A 24,977-nucleotide genomic window follows, 5' to 3' on the forward strand; every position below is an offset into this window, starting at 1 on the left:
TACTAATACCACACTGTTAAATACTCCTCTGTAAGTAAAAGTACTAATACCACACTGTTAAATACTCCACTGGAAGTAAAAATACTAATACCACAACACTGTTAAATATCCACTGTAAGTAAAAGTACTAATACCACACTGTTAAATACTCCACTGGAAGTAAAAGTACTAATACCACACTGTTAAATACTCCACTGGAAGTAAAAGTACTAATACCACACTGTTAAATACTCCACTGGAAGTAAAAGTACTAATACCACACTGTTAAATACTCCACTGGAAGTAAAAATACTAATACCACAACACTGTTAAATATCCACTGTAAGTAAAAGTACTAATACCACACTGTTAAATACTCCACTGGAAGTAAAAGTACTAATACCACACTGTTAAATACTCCTCTGTAAGTAAAAGTACTAATACCACACTGTTAAATACTTCACTATTCTTTTACATTTCCAGGCTGAAGAAATGGCGACTGAGAAGCTGATCGTTGAGATGTTGGATCCGTTGAGTCCAGAAGAGTTTGATGAATTCAAGTCGCTCATCAAACAGAAACCGGGTTCAGCACTCGTCCCAAAGAGCCGACTGAAGGAGTCAACCAGGCCGGATGTAGCGGCGCTGATGGTGGAGGAGTTCGGACCAGAGAGTATGAAGGTGACCAGAGACCTGTTGATGAAGATGAGGAGGACTGATGTGGTTCAGAGACCGTCAGGTACCGACTCAGGAGCCGAAGATGAAGAGTGAAGCAACAGGCTGGCTTCCAATGTTTTCATCTGATCTTTTACATTTCTGTATTTTCTAAACCAATATTATAATATTAATACAGTTAAAGTGTCACTTGGGGATCAAGTTTTGATTCTGTATTGTTGATGAAAGTTGATCAAACCGACTGCTGATTGATCTTTTCCTGTTTCCTTCCTCCTCAGAGGAACAGCAGCGTCCTTCCCTGACCCAGAGAGTGAGTGATGTCACATCAGTCGACTTTACACGGTCCACATTTCATTCATTCAAATCTTCATCATACGTAATACAAACGTAACTTAAAATATCGCTCACGTTGTTCTCCTTTAAACTACTTATCGTACGCACAAGGTCTTCAACACGGCTGACACTCAGCTATACAAAAAAATGATGTCGGAAACTAAATGAATCAAAGCAAAGTATTTGATTTATTTTCATATAACTTGTCAGGACAACAACAATTTATGTTTTCTGAACCTCCTGAGTAACATGCATCACTTTACAATATGTTAAAAGACAAACAGCACATTATTACTAACTACTAGTCCGACTGATGGAATCTAATCACATCTACATTTCTAAAACATCGATGAGAAGTGAACAGAAACATCTGAAAGCGTCTCAGCTGAGAAACTCCACTGTTTGACTGATAAACATTTCCTCTGAATTTACCAGGTAGAAACGATGGTGTCTGTTACTGAGCTGCTTTTGGAGACTCTGGCTGGTCTGAGTGATGAAGAGCTCAACATCTTCAATCAAAGGCAGTGGACCTTTTACTATCAGAGACGTCACAAAGTCCTCCTAAGGAGGAGGCCGCTGGAGACATCACACCTGCAGATGTCAGACCTGCAGACATCAGTGTTTATTATGGTGCAGATTCACAGACAAAACTCAGTGGAGGAGACCAGGAAGATTTTAATGGAGATGAAGCGGATGGATCTGCTGCAGAAGCTTTCACACAGCAGCTCAGGACCCAAAGGTAAGACAACTAAACATGACATCACCTAAACATGTTCAAATCACTGAAACGCTTCTTAACGTGTTTTTCATATGTTCATATATGTGCTGTTCTTTACAATATAAATAAGGTTTAAAGTGTATAAAACAGAAGGTGTATCATCTGGTGTACAAAGTGTGAAATGTGAAACAATACGGTGGGAGAGGGGCACCAATGGGAAATGGTCTTCACTTTTATAGCGATGTTTCACCTCAGCAGTCTCAAAAAGCTTTCAAATTGGCCTCATTCACACCAGCGGCAGCAGAGCTGCTGGCAGGAGGAACTTGAGGTTCGGTGTCTTGCTCACGGACACCTCGGCAGGTGGACAGCAGGACCCGGGATTGAACCACCAACGTTATGATCAGTGGGACCCGCTCCACCATCTGAGCCACAGACACCAAAAATAACATTTAGTCTGTCACAGTTCAGGAGGTTTAAGAGCAACTGGGTTTTTATTTGAACAATATTCATAAACACTCATTTCTGCTTCTTTCATTTTCTTTGTTTCTCCTCAGAAAAACATCTGGACGAACATCTGTCTGCTCTGATCCTCAAAGTAAGAAACATAACATCTGTGTGACCTGAGACACAGATTTAAAATCATCAACAGCAGTGATGAATGAAACTTGTTTTAATTTGGAGTGGAAGGTTCACATGAAACATTCGGTCACAGACGGAAAGAAGCGTGTTTCTACAGAGGGTTTCATTTCTCTGCTGTTTTTACAGACTTCATCAAAAACCTGATGTTCAGATCAGGGAGCCGTTACAACCTGGATATAAAATCATATTAATGAGAAACATCAAGCAGAAATTAAAGTGGAGAAGGAAAAATAAATCCTGCTCTGCTCCACAAACTGATAATGAGTAAATGTATCAGCAGCTTCAGTGATTCTCAGTGAAAACATCTTTAAACATTCAAATATCTGCAGTGATGACGGAGACCAGATCCAACAACATCCATCTTTTATTTTCTGAATGAAAAAGAACCTTTTCTCTGTGAACGTATGCTTTGAATTTTCCAGGTGGCAGAAATGGCAGCTGTGGAAGACCTGCTTCAGGAAGCTCTGGATGGTTTGAGTCAACCAGATTTCCTGGACTTCAAGTGGTTCCTGCAGTTCACCTTCTTCCAGAAGAGTCTTCCATGGAACCACGTGGAACCTGGAAACAGGACCATGATAAAGGATCTGTTGATGAGGGGTCTTGGTCGTCGGTCTGTGGAGGTGACCAGGGAGTTTCTCATGGACCTGAACAGGACGGATCTGCTGCCGATGTTTTCAGGGAGCATCTCTCTACCAAAAGGTAAAACACTGAACACATGACGCAGGTGTGAAGGCACAAATACAGCAACGCAACACAATAACATGAAGAGCTGAATCAACAAGAACTGAACAACAGATCCTCCTGAATCCTGCACACTGAACCTTTAAATGATTTAGCAAATCTAATGTTGAATAAATGGGATCAGGATTAAATTTATTTCAGAGAAAGGTCTGATGTTTATTCTCTCATTCTTGAATCTTGTTGTTTCTTTTCTCCTCAGAGAAACACTGTGTGGATGAACGCTGGCCTGCACTGATCCAGGAAGTGAGTCATGTCACATCTGTCTGACTCCAGATGCAGCTTTGATATCATCTTTATCATTGAAAATGATACAAAGCAAATACAAAGAAAGGATTAAACAATCATGACCCTGTTACCAGAGATATAATGGTCTTTTAGGAAGATAAAAGTGACAGAAATGTCTTCATGTACAAAATGTTTTTTAAAGAATGTATTTGATTAATCTGACAAACATTATGATTTGTGTCATTACTAATTATCTTGTGATCATAATATTTCACACAAATTTCAAATTCAAGCAGGAGCTTTTTCAGAATTTGTGCAATTTTCTCTGTAAAAAAACATCGTGAACATCTGCTGAAAGTATTACAAATATAAAGTCGCCTTTCCAAATAAAACGTTATTTTCCAAAATAAGTGAACAGAAACATCTGAAAGCGTCTCAGCTGAGAAACTCCACTGTTTGACTGATAAACATTTCCTCTGAATTTACCAGGTAGAAACGATGGTGTCTGTTACTGAGCTGCTTTTGGAGACTCTGGCTGGTCTGAGTGATGAAGAGCTCAACATCTTCAATCAAAGGCGGTGGAGCCTTGACCATCAGAGACGTGATGAAGTCCTCCTAAGGAGGAGGGTGCTGGAGACATCAGACCTGCAGACATCAGACCTGCAGACATTAGTGTTTATTATGGTGCAGATTCACAGACAAAACTCAGTGGAGGAGACCAGGAAGATTTTAATGGAGATGAAGCGGATGGATCTGCTGCAGAAGCTTTCACACAGCAGCTCAGGACCCAAAGGTAAGACAACGAAACATGACATCACCTAAACATGTTCAAATCACTGAAACGCTTCTTAACGTGTCTCAAATGCTTCACAGCAAAGTCTTAAATATGTTGATGTGAAATGGAGAGAAATTAAGATCTTCTTTTGTACAAAGTTTACAACTGTGACAGTTTATCATTGTTAAGGAGCTTAAAGGGAGATTTTGTAGTATTTTGTACAAACCTGTATTGTGTGATACACAGAGCTGATAATCAGATGTTAAATCAGTGACGAGTGTCTCTCACCTCTTCTCTCCTCAGAGAAACCGTCTGTGGACGAGCGACTTGCTGCTCTGATCCAGAAAGTGAGTAACATCACGTTCACTACAACAGCTTTCATTCACAGGCAGGTTGAACTGTTTGATGGCAAAATCCAAACTCTGGTTTACACGGCATTTCTCTCACAGCAGCACTTTTATCCAACAATAGTCCTTCATCATGTCTTCATCACTGAGCATCAGATGTCAGCATGTCCATTGTTCTCAATGTTTATCCCTCAAAAACTATAAAAAGATTTTACTGTTCACCATTTTCAAAGAATTAAACAAAATATAAACCCTGAAAAATAGGAAAGAGTTTTGAGCCAATGTGATTCATTTCATTGTTTGATAGTTCTGTGAGAAAACAGCTGCAGCCTGGAAATGAAAAGAAAAACTACAACAATACAAAGAAGGGAAGCATTGTTTGTTCTGTAATTTATGTTCATAAAGAAGAATCGGTACAACAGGCCGTATCAGATGCTTTCAACCTTCTGAGGTGTTGCAGTCACCGGTTGTACTTGTGAAGTGGATTGAAGATATGCTGAGTGAATGTGTTCACTGTTCCAGGTAGCAACGATAGCAGCTGTGAAACAGCTGCTTTTGGAAACCCTGAATGATCTGAGCAACAAAGAGCTCGAGGACTTCAGCCGACTCCTGCCGTCGATTCTCTCTCAGAGGATTCTCTCACTCTTATCATGGCGGAGCCTCCCAGTTCAGAGGGCAGATATAGTGGCTACAATGGTGGACGGTGTCGGCCATCAGTCTGTGGAGGTGACCAGAGAGGCTTTAAAGAAGATGAACAGGACGGATCTGTTGTGGAGGCTGTCAGACAGCAGCTCTGCATCCGAAGGTAAAACACACTAATCTGTCATCGTCAATGTTAAATATGAAAACATGGGATCAATAATTCCCTAAAGATTGAATATCTGATTAAATCAACATCGTACTGGATTCATTGAGCCGTGTTGGTTATTTGTTGTTTTTTGAAGCATCTGAGTCTCATTAAAGTTTGTTGCACTTGGAGCTGTGATGAAAGTCGGTGTTCTTTCTCCTCAGAGAAGCCGTCTGTGGAAGAGCGTAGAGCTGCTCAGCTGAACACAGTGAGTGGGACTTCATTCAGACCATGCAGGTGGAAAACCATCCTCATCTTGAACATTAGAAATAATGAAACCAACAGAACGCATGTTTTAAACTGGATTCTCACTGTTAATGTTGAAGTCTTCTGTAATATTGTTATAAACCGCTGAAACACAAACACTTCTCTGTGTTTGTGTTTAAAACAGGAGAAATATAATCAATACAAGGAATATTAATACGTTTACCGTTGTCATGAGGAAATAAATCTTTAGAAATGTCCTGTTTGCTTAACGAATGGTGTAAATTTTTCAGGAAGAATTAATGGCGGCTTCTAAACAACTTCTTTTGAAGACACTTGAATATTTGAACAACGACGGCATCAAGAAATTCAAGTACTTGCTGCAGTTCACGTGTTTCCAGAAGAGCCTCCCATCAATAAAAATAAACCAACTGGTGTTTAGAGACAAGACCGACAAACTAGTGGATGTGATGATGGAGGAACTTGGTCAACAGTCTGTGGAGGTGACCAGAGAGGTTCTCATGGACATGAACAGGACTGATCTGGAGCAGAGGATGTCAGAGATCAGCTCTAGATCCAAAGGTAGGACAACAAAAACAATCGCAGGGTCTCATGAAGGGAAATTCACTTTTATGATTCACTGTATTTGGGTTTAAACTTGATTTAATCACCAACGAGAAAGAAAACAACAGTCACCTCCTGGTGGTTGTTGTTCCTCCTCCAGTCAGTCAGCTGTTTCCCTCCATGTCCGTCCACATAAAATATCTGTTGTGGGAACTTGGAAGGAATCTTTACAGGTGTTCACAAAAAGCTGACTGACAGCAGACGATGCTTCATATGTAGAAGTTGCTCAAAGAATCTGGAGTCCGTCGCTCATCAGCAGTAAAATCCATCTTTGAAGCATCGTCTGCTGTCATGGCAACAACTTTGTGTTCTATCAGAATCTGTCGAAGAATTTATCGGATAAATATCCATCTTCACCTCCTGCTTCACCTCCTGCTCCACCTCCTGTTCCACCTCTTGCTTCACCTCCTGGAACACCTTCTGCCCCACCTTCTGCTTCACCTCCTGCTCCACCTCCTGGACCACCTCCTGGACCACCTTCTGGACCAGCTCCTGCTCCACCTCCTGTTCTACCTCCTGGATCACCTCCTTCTCCACTTCCTGCTCCACCTCCTGCTTCACCTCCTGGACCACCTCCTTCTCCACCTCCATCTCCTCCTCCGGCTCCACCTTCTGGACCAGCTCCGGCTCTTCCCCCGCTAGCGAGGAGACGTTCCACGTCCTTAGAGTTGGTCTACGCTGCCTGCGATCGTCTCGCCCGCCGCCCGGTCTCCAGTGCACCCACCCGATGCTTGTCCCTGCGGGTGGTGGGTCCACAGGGGGGCTGCTCCATGATGTTTCTCCGGGCTAAGCCCGACCGGGCCCCCTGGGCGAAGTTTGACTTGGGAGACCCGACCAGGAGCTGATGACCAGCACAGGATCACTGAGCCACTCAAACCCCCCCACCACGTTAAGGTGGAGATTCTCTGAGGGGTTTTCTACGTAGTCTTGTTTTATTACATTGTTCCCCGTATTGTCTGTGTGGTTTTATCTCCTTTCCGTTCGTTAACAAGCATCAAGCACGTCAGTAAAGAGTTTTCTCTTCTCGTCGCTGCTGAGGAAGAAAACATGCAGGAAAATGTAAATGTGTTACGAAGCACATCAACAACACATTAAGGGTTATCGTATGATTTTATATGTTCATAGAATCCTGTGTGTCTCAACAAAGACCTTCTGGAAGCTTGGAGCTGGAGGATTGTAGAAGTGTTCTGGTAATCTCGTTCATTCATTTGTTAGTTCACCTCAGTTTCCATAAATTTATGTGATGCTGCAAAAAGGAACATTTACAACACTTACTTCCAAAACAGGATTGTGTTCTGCAGCCGGACTCTGCTGTCTGGACTAAAGTGGAACCTGAGGTGAGCAGGACGGATGAAGAGGCTCCAACTTACAGGTAAAAACAACACTCAGATCCTGCAGCGCAGCAAACTGGATAAAAACATGAAGCTCAGCTGCTGGGAATCTTTTCACAGAAGGAAAACTAAGATCTTTATTTACATTTCATTTTACATTTCACATCGAATGAAACCAAGACAGCTGCTCTCAGTTTACAGTTACTCTGTTGTGTTCCTTCATGTGCGTTGAGATACGAACTGTTTTTCCTTGTTTCAGCCTGCAGTCTGAAGCGGGACACTTTGAATGCAGCGTCTCTGGTTTACGCTGGATCTGTGAGGACAAGGCCAGCTTTCACTACCAGTTTCCTTCTTGGGGGGGTCACCTGGAGAGGATGAAACACAGGCAGTACATGCCTGCAGGCCCCCTGATGGACGTCACACTCACTGCTGGGAAGCTGAGTGAAGTGCACCTTCCACACTGGATCTGCATCAGTAAGAAAGAGATATTAAAACTCTGAACTTTTGACATTTCTGATGCAAACCTGTTCTTCTCACTTTGTACTTTATGTGTATTTTGTGCAGAGGACAACCCAACAATACTGGACAAGTTTGCCGTCCTTCACATTGAAGACTGTGGAGACGTTGTGGAAAACTCCTCTGAGGTCACATCATCACATGTCAAGTTGATCGAACCGATTTTCTCCCCGAGAGCGGTTCTGATCAAACTGGGATTTCCTGTGAGAATCAACTGCAGCGTGTTAATATATAAAGCCAACACAGCTTTCCTCACGCTGCATGTGTATCTGATCCCACAAGATCCTGGCCTACAACAGGTGGGTACATGTCTCACTGTCACCCACACCAGTCATTGTTAGGTAGAAAAATGCACAACAAATATATATTGATATATATGTATATCAAAATCTATATTTTTTGTTTTTTCCACAGAAAATAGACAAGAGTGAAATATCTTATGGATACAAGATCCAAAAGCCACATCCAGAGAAGTCCCTGAAAATAAAAGATCGTTTCAACCTAACATCAGATTTGGATGCTGCAACAATCTATCCTGAAGTATGGTTTGAACAACTTTTAATTCTCTTAAAATATCTTTGTAACAGGCGATAAAACTGTAATTAAGATAAATCTATCATGACCATGCTCACTTCTACCGATCCTGTCCCGTACTTTACCATCTGGAAAGATGCAGTAGATATACGGAGGTGGATGAAACAGTTCAGACACTGTTCCTGTTGAACGCAGCGCAGTGCTGCACCCGGAGCAGCAGGAAGCAGCGACCTTCAGGAGGAAGTGTTCAGAGCCGTCTCTTCATCATCATCACTGAGTTCCTCACGTTAACGTGACCGCTGGTAACGAGAACATTAATGATTTCAACCGTGGACCTGAAACTGGAGCAGAGAAACATCCGATCTATGGGGAACAGAAAGACGTCGCAGGGAGACAAATCCAGAGAGTCGGGGGAGCTACGATTGTGTTGTTGAGGGTGAGAAACTCGTCCTTTTTCAACGTGCTGTAAGCAGGCGTGTTGTCATGTTGGAGAACCCTGTTGCCATGGTGCCACAGTTCAGGTGGTTCACAACGAATGTTTTCCCCTCAGACTCAGAAGGTCCCAGTGGAACTCTGTGTTGACAGTCTGACTGTGGGGGACAAATTCACGGTGACACAAAGGAAACCCAGCTGGTGTCTCCTGACCTGACGATCCTTCTTCGGTCTCGGACAGTGAAGCTCCGCCCCCTCTTGAAACGTTGAATGTCATTCAGAACACGTCGCCCGGCTCGTCGCTTCATCACCGTAGACTTTCTGAAACATTTCAAGAGTCTCTGTCGACCGTTTACAGAGTTTGACCAAAAAATCTGATGCCGAGGGAAAAGGCCAGCACTGCATTAAAAACTGCCACGATTCTGTGGTGGAAATCACTGCATGGGCTCAGGAACACTCGGCTGTATGTGGGCGGGTTCAAGATTTTCTGTTCCACAAAATTTGGGGGTCAAAATCTGATGTTCTCTGCTCCAGTTTCAGGTCCGTGGTGAAATCACAAATATTCACATTACCAGCGGTCACAAAACAAAAAGAATACTTCTTCATGAAGGTCGTTGCTTCCTGCTGCTCCGGGTGCATCGCTGCGCTGCGTTCAACAGGAACAGACTGAACTTTGTGCATCAACTCTCATATTAGTTTATTAAAGGGAGAATATCGCCACAATTTTATCAACCTTGTATAAAAATATAGAAAAAAGAACAGAAACTCTGGAACTCACTCTTTATTTCTTGAACAGGCATTAAAGCTCAGAAAAATAGGCTGCACTCCAAATTTCTTTGAAGTGTACATTGAAAATCCCGACAGACACTTCCAGCTTGAACTCACACAAGAAAAACAGACTCAGCCGGTTTGGAGATGTGCAGTTCGAAAAGGTACGTTTTAAAAACTTCTACAAGAACGTACGGACGCTGCCGACAGGTCAATTTCATTTTTATTAGTTTAAGTGAGAATTATTAGTGAAGCTGATTTTCATTCTTACATTAACAGTTAATGAGCTACAAATTTCTGTTTTATTTTCCTCTGTTTTTTCAGATGAGTATGAAACCGCTGGACATGTACAAGGTGAGACATTTCTAATGACTTGTAGGTAGAAGAGCTGCTCTGGATTTCAGAGATGTTTTAACTTCAGCTTCAGAGGCAGCTGAAGAACAAACACCCTTCATGTCCCCGTTGTTCCCGTCATCAACACGTCTTTCCATCTTTAGGAAACTCAACCGCAGCTGAAGTTTTGTTAGCGGATTCACTCGTCTTCATGTTTTCACTGTCGCCTGACTTCATTTGGTTTAGTCTCCACGTTTCTTGCTGCCATCTCGGCCCGATATTTCCACCTTCAGCTTTGGTTCAACCAGCTGGAATAAAATAGAAGCGTCGGTGTGAGCAGCTTGTTGTCGGTGGAGCTGCTTTAACTACTTTCTATCAGGACATAAGTTACTAAACATGAGGAGCTCTGAGGGGAAAAGGTGGGAGACTAATTAAAAGTGCAAAACTTGAGTAAATGTTGTTCGTTGCTTTCCATCACTGACTGTATTAAAGAAATCAGTTTAATGACGGTGAAGAAGAACAAAACATGTATAAATGAAAGCAACAGAAGCCGTGGAGAAGCCTCCATCTAGATGTTCAACACGCTTCTATCAACCAGACGAAGGGAGTTCAGCGGGTTTCACCAACCTGGACTCAGAACTGAGTCACGAACACCAAAATCTTTCTGGATGAAGTCGGCCGGATATAAAATGATCACGGTGACATGTTACATTACAGTCGTGAGTTTGTTGTGTTTGTCCTCAGAGAATCTGTCTGGAGACCGTGAGGACGAGCAGCTGTCTGCACGGATGAAGCGAGTGAGTAACGTCGGACTGTTGTGACGTCACACGACGCAGCTTTCACCGTTTTAGACTTTAAACCGCTCGGCCTCATGATTCAAATGATGTTTTCTAACTGACAAAGCTGCAGTCACGTCACTTTGTTTGTTTTGTTTGCATCTGATTCATCAGGCAGCAACGATCTCTCCGGACAGACAGAAACTCTTTGAAGCGTTCGGCCATTTGAACCTGAAAGAGCTCAAAGAGTTCAAATGGTTCCTGAAATCTCCATTCGATGAAGAGCTGCCGAACATCTCAAGTAGCCGACTGGAGACGGCAGACATGTTGGACCTGGTGGATCTGATGCTGCAGAACTACGGCCGGCGCTCTGTGGAGGTGACCAAGGAGGTGTTCAGCAGGATCAGGCGTAATGATCTGGTGTCCATGTTGTCTGACAGCAGCTCGTGAGACAAATGTAAGTTATGATGGCAACAAACAGAAGTCTGTTCAAAGCATAACTCTTCTCCACTTCTCTCCCTCATGTTTGGTCTGAATGATGAATCCGACTTGGCAGCGGTTTGTAGATGAATCTGTTGACATCAGCGGTGACAGAAGAAACCTCTCCAGGTCGAAAACGTGACGCCATTCAAAGATAGAAAATCAGCGAACGATCATGAATGAGCCTTTTTACCACCGATTCAGGTTTTGCACCGTTAAAAGTTGTTTAACGCTCTTGTCTGTTCGATTTCATGTTTGTAAATGTGCGAACACTTTGACTTTGTAATTCCCAACCTGAACCGTCAGACTCGACCCGATCACGTCGGCTTCCTGTCCGGTTCATCTTTTCTATTGATTATTCGTCGGACATCAGCTGAGCCGGCTCACTGGCATGAGTTCCTGGCACTTCTCTATTTATTTATTTATTTTTTGAGCTTTTTATAAGCGGCCTGTGGTTCGCTGTGAGGTTATTCACCTCGTGTCATCAGGCCTTTAAAAAAAGATTTAAAACTGCCTTTTTTTTTCTAAATTTTTAATATTCAAAGAGATCAATTTTAATTACTGTCGAGAATTTACCGGGTGTTTATCATTGTCATGCTGTTTTGTTATATTTTTGTTATTACTATTCTAAATTTCATTAAAGTGTTTTTATGTTTCCTTTCTTTTTTAATTGGCAGTTTGTCTTCATCTCTACACGCCTCACACAAAGTATTTGAAACATAGTTGTTGCTGCACAAATACACTTCTGCAGCCTGTAAATAAAACCGTTACCTTTTCAACATCTTCACTGAGTAGCAGCAAAATAACACCTGTTCACGATGTTTTTATGCCTTTTATGCTTTAGGGAATTTCTTCAAATATGTCACCGATGTTTAATTGCTGAGCCGAATGTTTACTGCCGTCGACAGATATAAACAAGGTGCTGTCGGGGTTTCTGGATATCCTGAAGCTGCAGTTAATGCTCTCCTGACGTTTACCGTTGGCACCAAATTATGAACAAGGGTGGTCAAAAGGCTTCAGATTACAGCTCTGCTGTAAATTTACTTTCTCTCACGCCTGCGTTTCACCGCTCCAGTGATTCATAAGATCAGAAAACGTGTTGTTTTTTTTGGTGCATAAGAACCAAATCTGTTAAAAGAAATCGAACATGAAACGCACCACATCCATTTCTGATTTCACCGGAGACTAAAAGAAAACATCATTTAGGGAAAAGATGGACCACAGCAGTACAGCAAAAACAAAAAAAACAAAAAACAAAAACTTTCAATCAGCTTTATTGTTGTTTTAAAAAAAATAGCAATCAGGATATTTAGTAGGTCAAATATGCGGGAAACATCTGTGTCATCAAAACTTTGAATTCAACAGTGTGAAACTCAAATAGATTAAAATAGATGACTAAATTTGACAGTTTATTTTTCCTGCACCTCACGGTAAACCTATTGCAACAGTACTGAAGGGGAAAGGCTCCATTTCACTGCTGCTCCTTCTACTTGTACGAATAATGGTTATCATGATTAGATCACAGATGAACGCTGACAGCAGAAATACTGAAATCTGACCCGGTGCTTTACAACGGATTGGTTTTGTAACGCTATTTTTTTACAGTGTAGTCGATGGAGCGAGTCGTCGGTCGGTCGGTCGTTTCCTGGACGGCCGACAGGGGGCGGTGATGCGGCGGGAAACCGCAGCGCCGCGCGAGGTGGAAGAAGAAGAAGAAGAAGAAGAAGAAGAAGAAGAAGAAGAAGAAGAAGAAGAAGCTGCACCAACAACAAACCAAACGTGACTTGGTTCTTCTACCGGAGGTCACGACGTTAACGTGTTCGTGAATGTTCCGTTAACAGCTCGGTCGCTGCTCTGATTTGTTGTTTTCATTCAGAATTTTTCGCTAAATGGTGTCAAATGTTCCGAAAAGAAAGAAAGAAAGAAAGAAAGAAAGAAAGAAAGAAAGAAAGAAAGACTCCTGCTGCCGAACTGGGAAAAACATCTCGACGGATTCCGTCTGATTTATTTCCGTCTGATTTATTTCCATCTGATTTATTTCCATCTGATTTATTGCCGATCATAAACATCTCCGGCAGCTGAAGACAAACAAATACGTAATAATCATGTAGTTTAGATTAAATCCGATAATTCTGACCAGGAAACTCTTATTTTAAGCAGCAACGCTTTCATGCAGTTTTATGTCTCGCTGATATACTGAGATTTGAAATACTGTGTCCCGGAAATCCCTCCATAGAAAGTGACTTAAAACCGCTTTTGCTTTGTAATTTATCCTAATTCTGATCATTCTGACCTTGTTTGTATATTGTTAGTTTGAAAAGTTGCACTGTGATGCAGTTTTATGCCTTAATTCAGCTTCTCTCACTGAGATAACGCTGTTATAGCTACAAAACACTTATTATACAGATATATACAGTTATGTAAATATATCAGCCTGATTTACGTTTCTGTGATTACCAGTAGTGTCATCTCACCAAGTTAATTTGAGTATTTCCATTCGTGCAGTTTTTACACTCCAGCACACCTCTCAGTGAAATAGTGCTGTTTACTTTTTACATTACTACATTTGTTTCTGACCACTTTAGTTTTTTATTGTTTAAACTTTTCCTGCAGATGATTTTGAATCTTTCTGATAAACACAAAACTGCCATTTCAGATGGGAAAAAATGTATTTCAAATTTTTCATGAGGTGACTTGCTTCAGATTTAGATTTCTCCCTTTTTATGTTTTTATTTTGTTTAACTCAACAGGACCGCCAGCGATGAGCCGCTCGTTGGTTTCGAACTTCCGGCGTGGACTCTTTCTGCTCGTGTCGTCCCGCCGGTCGCCGCCGGTCCGTCGGCTCAGCTCGGTTCCCCGCATCAGCCGCAGCCTGCAGGAGAGCTTCAGGCTCCTGCAGCTGCCCGACGACGGACACAGCAGCCCCTCGCAGGTGAAGGAGGCCTACCTGCGCCTGGCCAAGCTCTACCACCCCGACTCGGGGGCAGCGACCGCCGACGCGGGGCTGTTCGCCCGGCTGGAGGAGGCGTACCGCGCCGTGGTGACTCACCAGAGCACCGGGCAACCTGCCGGAGGGAGGGAGGACGAGGACGAGGACAAGGACGAGGACGAGGACAAGGCCAGAGGCGCTGCGGTTCAACACAGACACTACCTCAGCTTCGAGGGCGTGGGCTCGGGCACGCCCAGCCAGCGCGAGCGGCAGTACCGGCAGATCCGCGTGGACCGGGCGTCCGAGGAGGTTCTGAACTACCGGCAGAGGGAGCACGAGAGGGCGGCGGCGGCGGACGGGGCGCTGGTGGAGCGGGACGTGCGTCAGCGCAGCCGCAAAATCAAGATCACGCAGGCTGTGGAGCGGCTGGTGGAGGACCTGATCCAGGAGTCCATGGCCCGGGGAGACTTCAGGAACCTGAGCGGAGCGGGAAAGCCCCTCAGCAAGTTCCAGCACAACCCGTACGCAGATCCGATGACCCACAACCTGAACCGCATCCTCATCGACAACGGCTACCAGCCGCGCTGGGTGGTCACGCAGCGCTGCATCAGAGAGTCCGCCGCTGGGATCCGAGACAGGCTGCTGGAGGGGAGGGCCCGGCTCGGTGACCCCATGACCCCCGACGAGCTCGGCCAATGGGAGCGGCTGTGTGCCTCGGTGGAGGAGGAGCTGGTGAAACTTAACAAGATGGTGGACGACTATAACCTCATCGTGCCGATGCTCAACATGCAGATGGTCCACTTCGGTCTGTCCAGAGAGACGCGGCGAGCGGCGAGAGGAGCCGGCCAGCGCAGACTGGACCGGCAGAGGGAGCAAGAGGAGGAGCGGGAGAGGAGGAAGGAGGAGAAAAGGAGAGCCAACGCTGCCGACAAGACCGAATCTGGAAAACCAGGACTTCTGTCCTGGATGCAGAATTTACTCAAATGAAACAACCCAAGTTTGTTTGGATTGAATTCAGTTATTTCACTCGGTTTTTTTTACAGGCAATGAGGAGAGAAGTTCAGATTCTGTTCCTGAACGCAGCGCAGTGCTGCACCCGGAGCAGCAGGAAGCAGCGACCTTCAGGAGGAAGTGTTCAGAGTCGTCTCTTCATCATCATCACTGAGTTCCTCACGTTAACGTGACCGCTGGTAACGAGAACATTAATGATTTCAAAACTGGAGCGGAGAAACAACATTTTTGGGGGAACAAAAAAATGAACCCGCCCACATACAGCCGAGTGTTCCTGAGCCCATGCAGTGATTTCCACCACAGAATCGTGGCAGTTTTTAATGCAGTGCTGGCCTTTTCCCTCGGCATCAGATTTTTTGGTCAAACTCTGTAAACGGTCGACAGAGACTCTTGAAATGTTTCAGAAAGTCTACGGTGATGAAGCGACGAGCCGGGCGACGTGTTCTGAATGACATTCAACGTTTCAAGAGGGGGCGGAGCTTCACTGTCCGAGACCGAAGAAGGATCGTCAGGTCAGGAGACACCAGCTGGGTTTCCTTTGTGTCACCGTGAATTTGTCCCCCACAGTCAGACTGTCAACACAGAGTTCCACTGGGACCTTCTGAGTCTGAGGGGAAAACATTCGTTGTGAACCACCTGAACTGTGGCGCCATGGCAACAGGGTTCTCCAACATGACAACACGCCCGCTCACAACGCGTTAATGATTTTGTGTTCCCCAAAAATTGGACCCAATATCTGACTCAAAGGACGAGGCTGAAAACTAACATTGGATGTCTGTGATCTTCGGGCCCTCAGCTGCTTTTAAAACAGCCACGATTCTGTGGTGGAAATCACTGCGTGGGCTCAGGAACACGAGTTCAAGATTTTTTTGTTCCCCCAAAAATTGCACTCAAATATCAGAATCTTCTCTGCTCCAGTTTCAGGTCCATCATGGTAAAATCTCTGTTGTCCACGTCTCAGCGGTCACGTTAACGTGTTGACCTCGGTGATGTTGAACTTCCTCGTGGCGGTCGTTGCTTCCTGCTGCTCCGGTGCGTCTCTGCGCTGCGTTCAAGCGCAACAAATATCTTGTTCAACTGCCTATTTACACACAGAGACTGAAACAGTGGTACCACTTCGTCAAATACACGTAAGGTTTATTATAAAACTCAGCTGTGAGGACATGATGGAAGCTGTTTCTGTGAAATCACAGATGTGAAAGAACCTAAAACTATAAGATCATTAAAGACTACGGAGAGTGTGACACGGTAATCTGTGAAGTGTTGAAACCGTCTCCTCTAGTCCGGCAGCTGCTCCTGTGTCGCAGGGTTGCCGATGACGACGGGCTCCTTGCGCAGAGCCCGGGCGACGGCCCCGGACGGCGCCGCCACCGCGGTCCAGTCGCGGGCGATGTACTGGTGGTACGGATCCTGAGAGCTCTCCAGCTTCTTGGAGCGAATGTAGCTGAACATGATGCCGAACGTGAAGAAGCTGAACATGCCGACCACCAGGAGGACGTACACGATCCCGCTGGCGGCCGCGTGCTGCACGGCCTGCTGGGTAGTGGAGTTCTGAGGCGCCGCTGGAGATGGATCACTGGTACCGTTCAGGCAGCGCTGAAGGAAGGAGACCAGCAGCGACTGCAGCTCCGTGACGTTGATGTGCGACATGCTGACCTCTGCTGGACGCTCCCAAAACTGCAAGACAAAAAGCTTTTATTGCAGATTTTACAGTTGAAAGCACAATTATTATCTGAATTGATCCTCGACAGCGAGTCTTCCCTTAAAGGCTGCGTTCATTCATGGAGGAAGATGTTTCATGTCGGATTTTGAGTTGTTGGTCTTTTTGTGTTTGTTTTGTGACGTTTCAAATGATTTTCTTTTCATGTAATAATTTGGATGTATAGTGAGACTGTTTCACGAAACAGTCTCACTATACATCCAAATTATTTCTGATACTTTTCCATACATGAAAACAAATCTGTTCAGGCCATTTTACAACTTTTAATTTCAGATCTTTTTCAGGAGGAATGACGGATGTGTTTTTTTTTCAAAGAGCCACTTCCTTGTTTTTGAACAGCTGCAGATCAAATATGGCACGTGACCTGACTTCTCTTTTTTTAAAGAGTCGTCCGTTTTACTCACCGTGTGATGGAATAATAATTTAAATTTTTGCATCACCCTTCATACGACGAGTTTCCAACTAAATAAAATATGTAATCTTAAATGTTTTTATATTGTGGAGCAATTCCCTCTCAAAATATGAAACTATTCATTCGTGCAATCTTCGTTTCCATGGCAACACATGGGTTATGACTAAGAACTGGAAAACAATCAGTAGACTCTTAAGTAACGTATGCAATGTTCACTACTCCAGGAAGTAGTCCGACCCTTAGCAACCACCCTAGCAACAGAGAGGACTTCTGGTCTCCAACTGAATAAATACAGAACATAGAAACACTAAACTGATCAGCTAGTTCAGTCTGGTTGGAACAAAGATATCTGATGAACAAAGATATCTGATGAACAAAGATATCTGATGAACAAAGATATCTGATGAACAAAGATATCTGATGAACAAAGATATCTGATGAACAAAGATATCCATGTTCTCATGTGTTTTTAACATTTTAGCTCCGTGTCATGTGTTCAAACCAAACCGGTCCAGCTCGCCGCCACTAGGATTGTAAGTCCGTGGTGTTACGGTACGGGTGCTCGGAGCGACCAAAGAGGACCAAAAGAGACCCGACTTCACCAAATGGGTCATTTAATAGAACTAGAACAAGTAGAAACTACATTATATTGCAAGTAATATGAAATTCAATTATATTTATATATTCTTATTAAGGAGGCGGAGTCATATTTCTAGTGATAAGCAGGGTGTGATGTCATGCTCATTTGTTCCAAACGTACAGTTGACCAATCAGATCTGTGGGAGGGGGCGGAGCTTTTTGTTGTCTAATTTGAACGTCCCATCAGAGGGCTTCGACTCCACAGCTGCAGGTGTAACCAGCAGCTCACCTGTAACATGTCTGCGGCATTAATGTTGAATTAAAAAAAATATATATTTTTAATTCAACAGAATCACCTGTACAGTTTACGTTCTTTTATTTTGGAAAGTCGTGTTTTAATAAAACTGTTCGTTTTGGATCCAAAGTGATTGTTTTTTATTTTTTTTATCTCAGATGTGCCACACTTTGAAATATTTGTCCATATTTTAGTTGGAGAATTTACTGTTGTGACACTTTAAAGACACCTCAAGTAAAAACATGTTGTACGTTGATTGTTAATATAAATCTTCAGTTTCTCTGCAGATCAAACGACACTTCAGTCTTCTCTCTCTTTTTTTCTTGTCTTTCAGAGTTAGTTTTGGAGAGAGAGATAAAAACCTACCTGTGAACGTGGACTCGATCTCGCCGTCGGCTCGCGTCGGTCCCTTCCAGCTGTGAGGAGCCGGCCGAGTCTGTCCGACGCTCCGTCCTCCGGGCGTGGAGGAGACACGCAGCATGTCAACGCGTTTTAATGAAACCGGGAAGGTCACAGAGGGAGGGAGGGGGCAGGGTAAGGGGGGCAAGGTCACGAGGTCAGATGTCGCCTCTGCATCACCGGGGGCCTCGTTGACCTGACGGAGGGTGATGATGATGTTCCACTTCGTGCGGTAAAGTGTGGACAGATCCCGCTCGCCTCTGGTCGCTCTTTGACAAAATTAAAAAAAATAAGATCTTTCCCATGTTCTGGTTTTGCAGCCGTCGGGGGACGAGCGTGTGGTCGCCACGGGGACGGCAGGAGGCGGGAACAAAGCTGCTTTCAGAGCTTTGGTGAGTCTGGATCCAGATCCAGTTACAACTCAATCACCTCCAAATGTCCTTACACTCACTGGTGTGTGTGTGTGTGTGTGTGTGTGTGTGTGTGTGTGTGTGTGTGTGTGTTGTGTGTGTGTGTGTGTGTGCGTGCGAGCTTTTATATCCCAGCGAGGACTTAGACCCGAACACACACCATCCCACAGGGGACATGTAGGCGAAGACTTGGTTTTATTCGATTCAGGATTAAAGTTGTGATGGTTTGTGTCAGAGTGACGAAACAGTGGAGATGCATTATGTCAGTGCAAGTCCCCATGTGGATAGTGAAACAAGTGTGTGTGCAGCCTTTTTTTTTTTTTTTTTAATCACTCTATTTAATTTTATTCTATTTAGAGGGTAAAATCACGGTGCAACATGGTCCAAAAAAAAGAAAACTACTTTCCCTCTTCGGTGTTTTGTGTCACTTGATAAATTGATCGAATTTTACAGCAAAAAAAACTCAGTGAAAAACAGTGAAATCCTTTATTTATAAAGCACTTTTCTGAACTTACGTTGCAAAGTGTCTGTTTGATTGACAGGCCTGTGATGCAGTCAGATTACAGCTGTCGGTGGGCGGGACGTAGTATCGTCAGGTTTCCAATCAGATCGGTCAGATCCACCGCTGGCTCCTCCCCCAACTCCTCCAAAACCGACAATGACGTCACTGCTGGTTGATGGTTGTTGTAAACTAACACTAAAGTGGTAACGTACGCAGGAATAAACAGCTGCTGCACGTTTTCACACTTTATCATGTTGTACAATTTAATTTGACTCAATTGGCATTTTTTTTTCTCATCGATCTAAACATGTTTTTTTTTTTTTTTTCAAAAACACACTGCTGCATTTGTCATTTTTTATATTTTATACACAGAAAGTTAAAGAATGAACTCCGGAAATAAAATAAAAAAAAGATCATTGGCTCTTCACATTTACAACCTTTTTTTTGTTGTTTACCTGGAGGCACCTGTGTTTAGAGGTGAAGCTGCCAAGCAACGTGACGACATCTTTTCACCTGGTGGGCGAAAAAAAAGAAAAACCGAAACACAAAAACATGCTTACATGCAGGATGTGTTTCAACAATTTGTGAAAACCAGACGAAGTGGAACTCCTCGCTGCTGTTACTCCAGCTGAACCCCGTCGCAGGTGTCTTTGGTTTCCAGCAGTCTGGAGATACAGAAAGAAAACAGGAAGTCATTTAGATGAGAGGAGATATTTACAGGAGCGGTGTGTGGGGGATTTAGTGGCATCTAGTGGTGAGGCTGCAGAATGCAACCAACTAAACACCCTTCCCCTCCCAAGTAGGTAAGAAAAAAACATCGTGGCCGTTAAAAAAACATCTCTCTCCAGAGTTCGATTTGTTCCTTGTGGGCTACTGTAGAAAAATTGTGGCTCCGCCTCCTGCGTAGATATAAAGCACAGTGATGCACCCGGAGCAGCAGGAAGCAACGAGCTTCTTCAGCAGGTATTCAGAGTTCAACATCGTCACAGAGTTCAACATGTTAACTTGTGATTTCAACCGCGCACCTGAACACGCCCACTTACAGCCGATTTCCTGTTCCTGAGCCCATGCAATGATTTCCACTACAGAATCGTAGCTTTTTTTAAATGCAGTGTTGCCTGACGGGCCCGAAGATCACAGACATCCAACATTGTTTTTTTCGGCTTGGCCCATTGCATCAGATTTTCAGTCAAATTTCTGGGAAACAGAAAATCTTCGACGCGCGATGAAGGTCGTTGCTTCCTGCTGCTCCGGGTGCATCGCTGCGCTGCGTTCAACGGGAACCGACTCTGAACTTTTGGATCCTCTCGTATTCACTTCCTTCAAATAAAATCCTACATCCTGAACCTTTCGGTCCCCCATTAATCAGCTGAGCGACAAATCACTTTGTGAATAACTTACGATGTTGGAGCCTTGAGAGCTTTGCGGGCCTGCCGAGCCTCGTGCTCGTCCCAGATCTTCCTGTAACAGTAGACCAGAACCGCGATGAGCCACAGCTGCAGGAACACGATGAGCACGTACATCATGATCTCCGCAATCACCGAGGTCAGCTCCCGATTGGCTGGGAAAGAGGAAACGACAGTTTGTAGGGAAAAATGGTTCTGATCCAGAAGTGTCTTCAGCTGCAATACCATCGAGTGCCACTAGAGGTTGGCTCCAAAAAGCCTCCGGCTCCATAGACTCCCATTCAACTTCTCTCATCAAATCCAAAGTGAATAAAATGTGTCCATCAGTTATCTCGGTGTTGTTAGCTAAAGTCACTCCTTCTTATTAGTTTTCTGGAGGTCCATCTGAAAATAATCCCTCATTCATTAGAAAAGAAGATTCAAGAAGACCTGTTTTTGGGGGCGTGTCTGTTTGATTGACAGGCCTGTGGTGCAGTCAGGTTACAGCTATCGGTGGGCGGGACGTAGTATCGTCAGGTTTCCGATCAGATCGGTCAGATCCACCGCTGGCTCCTCCCCCCCTCCGCTTTTATTTTCAAAAGTTGATGCATTCAGCTTTGATCTCTGACTCTCACTGACAGACCCGCTTTATAGCTCCGCCCCCTGCTGTTGTGGTCCAGCTGAAAATATTGTATTTCTGTTATTGACCTAATTTGTGAGCGGCCGATTGTTTCCAGCTCAGTGTAAGAGTCTGCTGTGTTTCTGTCCTCTGATCTCTGCGTTTCACTGGAGGAGCTGCAACTTCTAAAGCAGGTAAAACTAGTCAAATTCACTTTAAACTTTAAACTTGAAGGAAGTTTTTCTGTCCAAACTTCTGTCATTTTTTACAAGTATTTGTTTGTTGTATTATTGATGATCTGAGCGGTTCCGTTGACCTCCATCCTTCCGACCAGGTGCGCCTCACCTTCAGCCAACACGGTGAGCTCCACCTCCTTCTCCACGGTGACCTGCTGGTTCTCCGGCAGCAGGAAGAGCGTTCGGTGGAAGGTGCAGCGGAACGTCCCCGAGTCGTTGAAGCTCACTCGCTTTATGAACACGGCGCCGACCTGAACGTCCACGTCCGGCGTCCCACGCCACTCCAGACGCTCGCTGAAATCTGGGTGGAGGATGTCAGAGGTGGGGTGGTCGTAGTGGAAAATCTGAGGAGGAGGAGCAAGGAGGAGGAGGACAAAGGAGGAGAAGAGAGGAAGAGGAGGAGGATAAAGGAGGAGATTTTCTGCTGATTCCTGCAATTTGACTTCGAAAAAAATCACTTAAAACTCCACAAAATCAATTTTTTTAGTTAAAAACCAACAACTCACATGAGTGAACTGGTCCTCCGCCGGCGGCTTGAAGTGCCAGTCCACGATGGTCCGGGCCGACACCTCCTCCCTCCTCTTACAGGAGATACAGCCGAGCAGGAAGCCGTCACCGGCCACCGCTTCAGTCAGGGAGTCCACCTCCGCACAGCCGCCACGGCACGGACACACTGGAGGAGGAGGAGGAAGAGGAGGAGGAAGAGGAAGAAGAAGAGGGAGGAAGAGGAGGAGGAGGGGGAAGAAGAGGGAAGAAGAAGAGAAGGAGGAGGATAAAGGAGGAGGAGTTGTTGTTTTACTTACAAGACAAACAACTTTCAAAATAAAAGTAAGACATAATAAAAAAAAGGAACAATAGAAACAGGATTTATTGACAGTAAAATAAACGTCCTGTAACCTGACACCTCGGCGTGTTTTAATCCGGACCAGAGCGACGCCGACTCGAGTGACATCACACGAGGACACGACGGTCAGCGCAGCTTTAATTTGAAGAGAATAAAACCTCAAAGTCCTTTTAAACACCTGTAAACTCACTTGTTCTGTTTCTTCTACTCCAGTTTCTGTTTGTTTTACAGTTCACATTTAAAACCTCTGAAATGTTTTGGACTCACCGAACAGGCTGAGGACAGCCAGACAGGACAGGAGACCACGCATGTCTGCCGGACGTCAACCGGTCACGCTGCCGCCTCCCCGTCGTCACGGCGACCGTCCTTCAGTCCACACCGTGAGACCGTGAAACTCCCAAATGTCCCTTTAAGAGTCCAAACTTTGTGTTTCTCTCCGCAGCAGTCTGGAAGCGTCCCGTCGCACTTTAAGACGGTTAAATTTAGAGACCAGTTGGAACGTTTGAAACCGGAGACGACGACTCCGAAGGCCGCGGCCGCGTTTCCTCTCATTCATGGTCGCACCGTCAGACGCTTCTGTGAATGTCGCGAGGTCACGTGACCTTCACCCCAACGGGTCGTCTGTTCTCCTGTTGTTGGTTTGTTACGTTAAAGAAAAGAGCTCACAGAGGAGACTGGACAGAACAACTCGGACTGGGTTTAAACTGGTTTCAGATATGGTTTGGACTGGTTTCGAACCCAGTTTTAGACTACTTTTATATGGACTTTGGACTGGTTTTAGACTTGGTTTAAACTGGTTTTAGAGTAGAGACTTTGTTTATGGACGATTTTGGACTTGATTAAGTCTTTTATTAAGTATTTTGATTAAGTTTATTAACCATGCATGTGAAAACAGACACGGACTCCTTCAAAGCGTTCACGACGTATATTATACGACTCTGGACAGATGTGGACCTGGACTGGACCTGGACCTGGACTGGACCTGGACCTGGACCTGGACCTGGACTGGATCCCAGTTCAAAGCGCTGATGAAGTTCCTCCTGGCCGACACGTGTCTGCGTGTTTTTAACGGGGATTAAACCTCCGTGAGATATTAAAGGACTGAAACGAGCTCTTCCTCTCCTTGCTTGGTGATTAAAACACGACTGATCTCACCGGTGACGTGAGGAAAGGAAAAAAAAGGCCGAGGCCGGCCTAAGTGAAGGCCTCCACTTGCGTGCCGACCGTTTGACGCGTGACGAATGTGTGTGTGGTTATTTTTTATGTTATTTTTTGGGCCTGTGGGCGTGGCAGGTCAAAGGTCAAATGAAAACACGGCCCACCTCTGAGGTCGTGCAAATATTACAAAATAAAAACAGATCCCTCCATGCTCTGTGTGTGTGTGTGTGTGTGTGTGTGTGTGTGTGTGTGTGTGTGTGCTGCTCTGGAGGTCAGGGATGCTGTCATGTGATGTAACCAGACAACCCCCCACCCCACCCCTCCGTAACCTTGTATGAGCCTATAAAAGATAGTGACGGTGAAACGGAGACAGACAGAGGCTGAGACTTCAAGGAAATATGAACATATGATAAACCCTGTGTGTATACACACACACACACACACAGAGAGAGAGAGGGGGGGAGGGGGGGAGGAAGAGAGGGAGGGAGGGAGGGAGGGAGGGACACACCTCCCTCTCTGGCTGCTGATGGTCTTTTTATTTTTAGCGCAGATCGAGTTTCCAGCAGCGGGAGAAGCTGCGAGCGGCAGCAGACCGTCGGTAACCTGCAGCCGAGCGGCCGAGCGACAACACCTGCCGAGGATTTCTCCAAAAAAAACTGCCAAGTCACCGTGATGCTGTGTCATCGAGGCGAGAGGATGCGGAGGCGGCTGCCGGCCGAGGATCGGAGCTGACGGACAGGTGGAGGATGAAATTCAACTTGCATGCTGTTTATTCCTTAAAAAGAAAAGGACTCGGTGTTTGTTTCCGTGGAAACGTGTCTACTGAACTTCACTCAAACTCTTCTGAGTCACTTCATTGATTTCACAAATATTTAAGCAGAACAACTGTAACGCCCCAAAAATGCAGCTCTGATTTGTTGAAAATCACAATTATTTCTATGGGATTTAAGAAAATTATCATTATTATTATTATTATTATTATTATTATCAATAGTGAAACTAATTGCTTGTGAAAAAATCAACCTCCTGTCTCTGAATGATCTTTAAAAATCCCTTTATCTGTTAAAATCTCGACTCTTATGCAGCATCTGGAAGGAACGTGTTTTTCAGATGCGGAAAATTCAGCGTACAAGTTGTTCAATACTGTAAGTTCCTTAAAAAAAATTAAATGACATTTCCACCCAGTGGACGTGTTTTAAGATAT

At 44.6% G+C, this 24,977-nt stretch overlaps 5 protein-coding genes across 9 annotated transcripts in view; 3 read left to right on the forward strand and 2 right to left on the reverse strand.

Moving 5' to 3' along the window:
- Positions 1–933: 933 nt before the first annotated feature.
- On the forward strand, positions 934–11,867 carry LOC138214432 (uncharacterized). Its single transcript, XM_069176061.1, has 19 exons — positions 934–961; positions 1,420–1,723; positions 2,257–2,297; positions 2,764–3,040; positions 3,282–3,325; positions 3,797–4,100; positions 4,386–4,429; positions 4,952–5,234; positions 5,441–5,484; positions 5,774–6,062; positions 7,230–7,294; positions 7,391–7,476; positions 7,695–7,909; positions 8,000–8,250; positions 8,366–8,491; positions 9,714–9,849; positions 10,010–10,039; positions 10,763–10,815; positions 10,969–11,867. The coding sequence occupies exons 2-19, from the start codon at positions 1,429–1,431 to the stop codon at positions 11,242–11,244; spliced, it is 2,859 nt and encodes a 952-aa protein (XP_069032162.1). The 5' UTR covers positions 934–961; positions 1,420–1,428; the 3' UTR covers positions 11,245–11,867.
- A 1,124-nt stretch (positions 11,868–12,991) lies between these two features.
- Positions 12,992–18,727, forward strand: dnajc28 (DnaJ (Hsp40) homolog, subfamily C, member 28). Of its 3 annotated transcripts, none has more exons than XM_069176393.1 (2): positions 12,992–13,076; positions 14,025–16,358. In XM_069176393.1, the coding sequence occupies exon 2, from the start codon at positions 14,036–14,038 to the stop codon at positions 15,188–15,190; it is 1,155 nt and encodes a 384-aa protein (XP_069032494.1). In that variant the 5' UTR covers positions 12,992–13,076; positions 14,025–14,035; the 3' UTR covers positions 15,191–16,358. The 3 variants fall into 3 exon arrangements, 2 of the variants coding, with proteins under 2 accessions (XP_069032494.1, XP_069032486.1); XR_011179637.1 differs by adding an exon at positions 18,555–18,727 and having other exon boundaries at positions 12,999–15,393; XM_069176385.1 differs by having other exon boundaries at positions 12,999–13,370.
- LOC138214379 (potassium voltage-gated channel subfamily E member 1-like) lies at positions 16,341–16,864 on the reverse strand. The gene has a single exon (XM_069175966.1). The coding sequence runs from the start codon at positions 16,862–16,864 to the stop codon at positions 16,493–16,495; it is 372 nt and encodes a 123-aa protein (XP_069032067.1). The 3' UTR covers positions 16,341–16,492.
- Positions 18,728–18,830: 103 nt separating the features above from the next.
- Positions 18,831–24,977, forward strand: part of gramd1a (GRAM domain containing 1A) — a 25,192-nt gene continuing 19,045 nt past the window's right edge. The window contains 2 exon segments of the mRNA XM_069176370.1: positions 18,831–19,011; positions 24,319–24,512. The gene's annotated coding sequence lies outside the window, so the exon portion shown is untranslated.
- LOC138214640 (sodium channel regulatory subunit beta-1) lies at positions 19,502–23,087 on the reverse strand. 3 transcript variants are annotated; one of them, XR_011179643.1, is made up of 7 exons: positions 22,883–23,087; positions 22,676–22,750; positions 22,278–22,444; positions 21,881–22,115; positions 20,933–21,092; positions 20,092–20,196; positions 19,502–19,726 (listed from the first exon to the last, which is right to left on the reverse strand). XR_011179643.1 is itself a non-coding variant. In XM_069176404.1 (6 exons), the coding sequence occupies exons 1-6, from the start codon at positions 22,923–22,925 to the stop codon at positions 20,151–20,153; spliced, it is 726 nt and encodes a 241-aa protein (XP_069032505.1). In that variant the 5' UTR covers positions 22,926–23,087; the 3' UTR covers positions 19,502–20,150. The 3 variants fall into 3 exon arrangements, 2 of the variants coding, with proteins under 2 accessions (XP_069032505.1, XP_069032516.1); XM_069176404.1 differs by having other exon boundaries at positions 19,502–20,196; XM_069176415.1 differs by lacking the exon at positions 22,676–22,750 and having other exon boundaries at positions 19,502–20,196; positions 22,883–23,084.

This window comes from Embiotoca jacksoni, unplaced genomic scaffold (assembly GCF_022577435.1).
Source record: "Embiotoca jacksoni isolate LCO1_2020_lvr unplaced genomic scaffold, fEmbJac1.0.p SCAF_106, whole genome shotgun sequence".
Taxonomy (NCBI): domain Eukaryota; kingdom Metazoa; phylum Chordata; class Actinopteri; family Embiotocidae; genus Embiotoca; species Embiotoca jacksoni.

Excerpts from the sequence above, each read along its gene's own strand:
- LOC138214379 (XM_069175966.1), bottom strand. The coding sequence starts at position 16,864 with ATGTCGCACATCAACGTCACGGAGCTGCAGTCGCTGCTGGTCTCCTTC.
- LOC138214432 (XM_069176061.1), top strand. The coding sequence starts at position 1,429 with ATGGTGTCTGTTACTGAGCTGCTTTTGGAGACTCTGGCTGGTCTGAGT. Across the intron at positions 3,041-3,281 it reads GAGCATCTCTCTACCAAAAG|AGAAACACTGTGTGGATGAA; the intron begins GTAAAACACTGA and ends TTTTCTCCTCAG. Across the intron at positions 8,492-9,713 it reads CTGCAACAATCTATCCTGAA|GCATTAAAGCTCAGAAAAAT; the intron begins GTATGGTTTGAA and ends TTTCTTGAACAG.
- dnajc28 (XM_069176393.1), top strand. The coding sequence starts at position 14,036 with ATGAGCCGCTCGTTGGTTTCGAACTTCCGGCGTGGACTCTTTCTGCTC.
- LOC138214640 (XM_069176404.1), bottom strand. The coding sequence starts at position 22,925 with ATGCGTGGTCTCCTGTCCTGTCTGGCTGTCCTCAGCCTGTTCG. Across the intron at positions 22,751-22,882 it reads GGCTGTCCTCAGCCTGTTCG|CTGCGCTGACCGTCGTGTCC; the intron begins GTGAGTCCAAAA and ends TTCAAATTAAAG. Across the intron at positions 21,093-21,880 it reads GCTCACCGTGTTGGCTGAAG|CCAATCGGGAGCTGACCTCG; the intron begins GTGAGGCGCACC and ends CCTCTTTCCCAG.